This window comes from Otolemur garnettii, unplaced genomic scaffold (assembly GCF_000181295.1).
Source record: "Otolemur garnettii isolate 467f Iridium unplaced genomic scaffold, OtoGar3 scaffold00018, whole genome shotgun sequence".
Classification (NCBI taxonomy): Eukaryota; Metazoa; Chordata; class Mammalia; order Primates; family Galagidae; genus Otolemur; species Otolemur garnettii.
Genome location: NW_003852413.1, coordinates 6,769,743 through 6,776,870, shown reverse-complemented (window position 1 = coordinate 6,776,870; position 7,128 = coordinate 6,769,743). Strand labels below are relative to the sequence as shown.

Sequence of the window (7,128 nt, the reverse complement as noted above, 5' to 3'; positions counted from 1 at the left end):
AAAAAAAAAAAAAAAAAAAACAAGGCCATATGATGAAAGATCAGAATAAAGGCAAGTCCTTGGAGCTGCAACTTCTCCCCTCCCTCCCTCCCATGGCCCCAGACTAGAAGCCTTGGCCCTCCCCTTCTGCTGTTGGTCAGTGAGGGGGAGTCCCTACCCCAGGGTGTGTACCTTAGGCACGTTTGGGAATCAAGGATCAAGTGAAAGAGACACTCAAGGGACAAAGGAATGTGTTTGCAGTGGTCAACAGGAGGAGCATGGGGTGGGGACCCTGGCTGCACTCCCTTAAAGTTGACTCCTTAGATCGCCAAGGACAGGCTGGTGTTAGAGGAATGGTATCTAAGTGGATCTAGGTCAGGCCACTGGCCTAAGGAGAAAGAAGGGAAGGCCTCCTCAGCCCTGTTTCAGGGGCCTCTGTCCCTTTTCTTTCCCAAATAAAAGATCTTTAATGACCAGAGAGCCAAAGTTTTTTATTAAAAGAGTCCTGACTATTTCTTCCTCAGCCATGCTCCAGAGGCAGCCATCTAGGGAAGAGCCAGGTGGCCAGGCCTGTGCCAGCACAGAGGTTCTGTCGTCTGCCTCCTCCACAATATCCCTCACTTGGCTTGGTGGAGACTCCCTGCTGGCCCACCTTCCCCTCCTTCATCAGTGACTGCCCGCTGTAGGGACCCTTTGTTCTGCTGTGCAGCTTCCCGCTTGCTGTCTATGATCTCTCTCCAGTTGTCACTCCAGGAGAGCAGCCGCCTCCTGGAGGGGGGCAGGACAAGGTGCTGGTTGTGGCAGCAGGTGAACAAGATATGCTCCCAGGTTGGGGTTTCCTCTCCGCCTAGAACAAGGAAAGGCAGCAAGCATGTAATCTGGTTATTTTTACTCTCTCTCCCTAATCCAGGTAGGCCTGATGCCTGTAGGTTGCCAAGGATAATGGATCCAACCTTGAATGTTGTCTTTGTCATCAATGAGCAGGTCCCCCAAGACCACTGTCTTGTCCCTTGTCAGGATAATTCGCTCCACAAACTGGGGCCCCAAGTGCTGCTCTACCCAGCGATACTGTGTAGAAGACATAGGTCTGTCAGGAGGGCCTGATGGTACCCTAGAAATCGGGGCAGTTAAGTAGGTGTGAGTGGGTTTAAGCCCTTGAAAACCACTGGTCCCCTCTGCCCCAGCCCCCAGTTTATGTTCAAAGTCAGGGCTTAGCTAAATTTGCTCAGGATGTGCTCTGGCAGCCAGACCTTCTCACCCACACAGTGCTCATACTTCAGCAGGGGGCTGGTGCAGATGAAGACCTCAGTGCTGCAGAGAAAGGAAGCTGGTTAGCAGGTGTCAGCGCGCTCTCCCGCCCCACGTCTACGTCCCAAACTCTACCCTCTCCTTACTCTTGTATGTCATTCATCTCTCGCATGGCTTCCAAGGCCCCCGGGATGGGCTCCAAGCCTAGGAAAAAACCTGGGGCTTCATACACACTGGCCACTTTATCCTGAAAGATACAGAGTGCTCGGTCCTGGCTTCTGCCTCCAGCAGATCTAGCTCCCGAGGACTCCCGTAATAAAGCTCTGGGGGCTCCGGTCCCCAAGTCAGAGCTTCAGAGACGGTCTGTTTAGGGGCACTGTCCCAAATGCTCCTGCCCCAGAAGTGCGAGTCTGTTCATTTCAATCGGAAACAGGGTGTCACCGGAAAGGAGCCAAGACGGTCCTGCCCGAGGGGGGTTCCCCGCGCCAGCGCGCGCGGTGGGCTCTGGCTCCCCTTCCAGCTCCCTACCGCCAGGTCGGGTCGCAAGGCGCGGTACTGCTCGCGTGCGAAGAAGCCGCGGCGCTGTTCCAGCGGCACGTACGGCTCCTCGGGGAAGTGGCGGCGGAAACCCCGCAGGAGGCCGGCCTCGAAGTCGGCTAGCACGCCGTCCATGTCCACAAGCACGCGCACGGGCCGCGCCGCCATGGCCGCCGAGCGGCTGGGGTCCCTCGCCGGGGATCTCGGGTTCGCAGGTGGGCAGGTCCAGGCCGGAAGCGCGCGGAGACGAGCGCAGCGATGGGGACCCGAGCGCGGCGATCCGGGTCGCGGCGCTTCCGGAGCCGCGGGCGGTGGGCAGGGCCTTCCGGGCTAATCTGCATAGCGCGCCCCGCGATGCCCAGGCCTGTGGGTTCGCCAGGCCTCCGAGAACTCCGGAAAGAGGGTGGTTAGGCTGGAAGGACCGGGCCTTCATCCCCATGGGCCGCCTCTCGCTTTATGGCAGACGTACCCCCGCCTACTCCACGTTTCTAGGGGACAGACCGTCCAGGGACCCAACAAAGGGTGGTCTAAAATCCAGCGCAGCACTTTTTAACCGGGAATTAAGGCTCCTTTTACCCCGGGGGACTAGTTCTGTCTCCTCAGAGCCCCTTGTTGGGACTGGAGGAAGCAGGAACCTGCAAAGCTCCCGTAGTTTGAATGCTGCACTAACCCCAAGACTTGTGCTCTGAGGACTCTGGTTTATGTTTTGTTAAGTGAGTTAAATTCCTAAGGAAGAAACTAATTTATAAATCAAAGTTGGTTTGAAACAGACGAACACCTACTTCTAACTTACCTTTTTACCTGGAAAGACTACTCTAATCAAGCACAGGAAATCAGCCCTATCTTCCATTCTGAGGAAGTGGTATCTCTTGGCAATATCTACTCCATCCCAGCCTTAGAAAATGCTGAACACTGATAAATTTTGTTCACGAAATTTCCAGAGCACACCTGTTTACGAACCATGAGTACAGATTTGAGTAAAATGGCCCATCTTGCTGCTACTCCCCATCTAAGGACTCCACTGCTTTATTTATTTTTGAGACAGGGTCTCACTTTTGTCGCCCCCTGGTAGAGTGCTGGGGTGTCACAGCTCACAGCAACCTCGAACTCTTGGGCTCAAGGCATTCTCCTGCCTCAGCCTCCCAAGTAGCTGGGACCACAGGCGCCTGCCACAAGGCCCGGGTATTTTTTTGTTGCAGTTTGGCCTGGGCCGGGTTTGAACCCACCATCCTCAGTATATTGGGCCCAGCACCCTACTCACTGAGCCACATTGACTATTTTTTAGACCCTGTTTTTTTTCTCCAACTCAAGAAAACATCTGACTGCAGATTTTATGTAATTACATAAAGTGAGCAGCCCTGGCTCAGCACCAGTAGCTCAGTGGCTAGCGCACTGGCCACATATACCAGGGCTGGCGGGTTGGAAACTGGCCTGGGCCTGCTAAACAATGACAACTCCAACAACAAAAAAAATTGCCAGGCCTTGTGGCAGGCACCTGCAGTCTCAGCTAAATGGGAGGCTGAGGCAAGAGAATTGCTTAAGCCCAAGAGTTTGAGGCTGCTGTGAGCTGTGATTTAACAGCGCTCTACTGAGGGGGACATAGTGAGACTCTGTCTAAAAAAAAAAAAGTGAGCAGCCCCACCTTCCCTTGCTCCCAAGATCAGTCTTCAAAACATCTTCCTGGCTCGGCGCCTGTGGCTCAAATGGCTAAGGCGCCAACCACATACATCTAAGGTGGCGGGTTTGAATCCAGCCCGGGCCCACCAAACAATAATGGCTACAACCAAAAAATAGCCAGGCGTTGTGGCAGGAGCCTGTGGTCCCAGCTACTTGGGAGGCTGAGGTAGGAGACTTGCTTCAGCCCAGGAGTTGGAGGTTGCTGTGAGCGGTGAAGCCATAGCACTCTACCCAGGGGATAGCTTGAGGCTCTGTCTCAAAAAAAAAAAAAAAATCTTTCCTTCAGTTCTTAAGTACTGCATGGGTCTGATTGCTCAGAGAGGGCTTTGCCTTCCCCCAAGGTCACAAAGCAAGGAAGGAGGGGACAGAGGGAGGGGAAGGGACCTAGATGGCACATGCAGCCTGTACCATCTGCTTGGAGTCCTGGGGAGACTAGAACTGTTCTAAAATGCTAGGCTGGTAGATGTCCTCCACCTGCCACTTCTCGCAGTTTCCATTCTAATAGTGCCAGCCTCACAGCCAGGAGCAGGGCAGCCAGGGTGGAGAAGACTATGGTAATAGCTGTGATAGCCTCCTGAGATAGGGTCCCATTAGGCCAGTGCTATGTGGATGTGCCCTGGGGCTCAGCCTTAGCTGCAGTCCCAACACCAGGAGCACTCACAGACTGGGTGACAGGTTGACATCCCTGAGGATCGGGTTTCTCGAGCACTCTGTTCCTGCCCTATCTTGATTAAGGGGTACCTGTGGCTGGGCACCTGGCCCAGTTGTCTTTGACCTCACTCAGGTTCCTGGTCCCGGGTGTCTCATTCAAACGCTTGGTGCCCAGACCCTACATTTTCTAATTGAAAAGTTCAACACCCTTTAGCAAACACGTTTACATAGAATTCCCTAAAAACTGTCGACAGTACTAAAACAAAGATAAGTGGTAGAACAGTCTAACCTGTTTCGAGAATTTCCATTAGAAACCTACTTCTCTCTGGGTCTTCATTCACCTCTTTTAACTTTAAATGGCTCATCAAAGCATTGGGCAAGATTTGTAGTAACAAAGAAAAAAACAAAAACCATCTAAAGCCAGAGAATGTCTAAACAATCTCAAAAAGATGACACAGGACACAATGTTTCAAAACGTAGACACCATTTACTTGAAGCAACCGTCCAGGATTGCAAAGTACAACACACATTTTAAGGATGAGGCTTTCATTTCATGGTCAAGCACCAGCGTCATGCACACAGCATCAAGTTATTTAATAACAATGCCCCGTGAGGTCCGTTCCTGGATGAAGACCCATTGCAGTGTGATGGCCTCCCTTGCTTGCTTCACCACTTTTAATTCCAGTCAGATGGATTGACTGTCAGAGCCTTCCTCTGCGTGAGGGCAGCAGGCTGTGCTTATCAGCCAGCTGGTCATGTTAGTATCTGGCCACTTCTTAAGTTACAAAATAAAAGGCAGTTTCTTTGCTTTGCAGGCAGCAAGGCATGAGGTACAGGCCTCTTTAATGTTCCATATGGCACAGTGAGATGCTTTTAGCAAAGGGCACCAGTAAGTTAGGGTACCACCAGGGGAAGGCTCTGCGTAAACACAATCTGTGTGTTGGGGCCTGGCAGGAACAGCGCCTGTGGACTACTTATGGTCTGTCCAATCAAGGCTTGGTAAACCCAAGTAAAGTATTAAAAACCTCAGTACAAAAGATCCTCTAACACATTTGGAACCCAATTATTTGCTTTTAAAAACACGGTACTAAGTGTCACAAAGCTTTCCCTCCAATCTACTACTAGAAAACACCCATGCCATGGTCCACAGACCCAGAGGAGCCAGGACAGATAAAGAGAAACTTGTTCTTAAAAAAGAGAAAGGGGGAAAAAAAACCAGCAGTACATAAAGTGCTTCTTTTTTAATGAAACAAATCCAAAAGATGTACAGTCAGGCTCAAGTTGTGCAGTTCACAAGCATGGAGAAAACAAACAAACAAAACGACAGAGTTCAGGAAGGACAGTCTCAGTTAACCCAAGACGAGGCTGGACTTGCCCCCAGGGGGATTTCTTCTGGATGGCACCGGGGCAGGGGCCACCGGGCTGGGCACGGGGGCAACGGGCACAGGCTTCTCTTCACTGTGCCCCAGGCTGGCTTGCAAGTCTGTGTCCACATTTTCTAGGAAAACAGAGATTGGAAATGACACTAGTAATTATAGGCATCTCCTATTAAGTCTAAATATTTTTCTTTTCTTTTTGGCTAGACTAGAAAACAGTAGAAAATATACCTCCTGGCTCGGCGCCTGTGGCTCAAGCGGCTAAGGCGCCAGCCACATACACCTAAGGTGGCGGGTTCGAATCCCCAGCCCAGGCCCGCCAAACAACAATGATGGCTGTGACCAAAAAATGGCCAGGCGTTATGGCGGGCACCTGTGGTTCCCAGCTCCTTGGGAGGCTGAGGCAGGAGACTGGCTTGAGCCCAGGAGTTGGAGGTTGCTGTGAGCGTGATGCCATGGCACTCTACTCAGGGGGATAGCTTGAGGCTCCGTCTCAAAAAAAAAAAAAAAAAAGAAAATATAGCTCCCGGTATAAAGAGAACAATTACCTGACACATCCTCACCACCCAAAATTAACCACTGCTCATGTTTTCCCATATTTGTTCTACGTTATTTTTCTAAATTATATAAATACATAAAGACCTAAGATTTTGTTTTTGTTTATTTATTCATTTATTTTTGAGATACACTCTCACTCACTCTGTTCTCCAGGACACAGTGCTCTGGTGTCATATTATTCAATATTGTAAAATTGCTTGATTGAATCACTGACTCATGAAATTTCCAACAAGCATATACTTTTTTTTTTGAGACAGAATCTCCTTTTGTTGCTCCCAGTAGAGTGCTGTGGCATCACAGCTCACAGCAACCTCAAAATCTCAGGCTACAGCAATTCTCTTGCCTCAGTCCGAGTAGCTGGGACTGCAGGTACCTGCAACAATACCCAGCTGTTTTTTAGATGGGATTTTGCTCTAGCTCAGGCTGGTGTGGAACCTGTGAGCTCAGGCTATCTGCCCACCTCTGCCTCCCAACAAGCAAATGTTCTTTTCTTTTCAGACAGAGTCTTACTCTGACACCCTTGGTAGAGGGCCATGGCATCATAGCTCACAGCAACCTCAAAAGGCTCTTAGGCTCAAGCTATTCTCTTGCCTCAGCCTCCCCAGTAGCTGGGACTAGAGGTACCCCCTACAATGCCCAGCCATTTTTTTAGAGACAAGATCTCACTCTGGCACAGGCTTGTCTCATGAGCTCAGGCAATCCACCTGCCTCAGCCTCCCAGAATGCTAGAATTACAGGTGTGAGCCACTGCGCCTGGCCAGCACATATTCTTAAATAATTTGTCTAAGTATTTTCCAAACCTAGAAATATCAATGATTCCAAGTCAAGAGTGAGGCTGGCTACCAGTAGCTCAGTTAGGGAGCCAGCCACATGCTCCGGGACTGGTGGGTTAGAACCCGGCCCAGGGCCTGTTTAAAAAAATAAATAAATAAAAAATAACCGGGCCTTATGGTGGGTGCCTGTAGTCCCAGCTACTAGGGAGGCTGAGGCAAGAGAATTGCTTGAGCCCAAGAGTTTGAGGGTGCTATGAGCTATGATGCCATAGCACTCTACCAAGGGTGACAAAGTGAAACTCTATCTCAATTAAAAAAAAAAAAAAAAA

At 50.5% G+C, this 7,128-nt stretch overlaps 2 protein-coding genes across 2 annotated transcripts in view; both read right to left on the bottom strand.

Moving 5' to 3' along the window:
* Window positions 1–457: 457 nt before the first annotated feature.
* On the bottom strand, window positions 458–2,049 carry NT5C (5', 3'-nucleotidase, cytosolic). The gene is made up of 5 exons (XM_003786588.3): window positions 1,756–2,049; window positions 1,374–1,474; window positions 1,230–1,290; window positions 933–1,047; window positions 458–826 (listed from the first exon to the last, which is right to left on the bottom strand). Exons 1-5 carry the CDS (start codon window positions 1,930–1,932, stop codon window positions 597–599), a joined length of 684 nt encoding a protein of 227 aa, XP_003786636.1. The 5' UTR covers window positions 1,933–2,049; the 3' UTR covers window positions 458–596.
* A 2,514-nt stretch (window positions 2,050–4,563) lies between these two features.
* JPT1 (Jupiter microtubule associated homolog 1) overlaps window positions 4,564–7,128 on the bottom strand; it is a 21,376-nt gene continuing 18,811 nt past the window's right edge. The window contains exon 5 of the mRNA XM_003786139.3: window positions 4,564–5,590. Within this exon, the coding sequence (XP_003786187.1) occupies window positions 5,442–5,590 (149 nt within the window). The 3' untranslated portion in view covers window positions 4,564–5,441. The remainder of the gene's footprint in view (window positions 5,591–7,128) is intronic.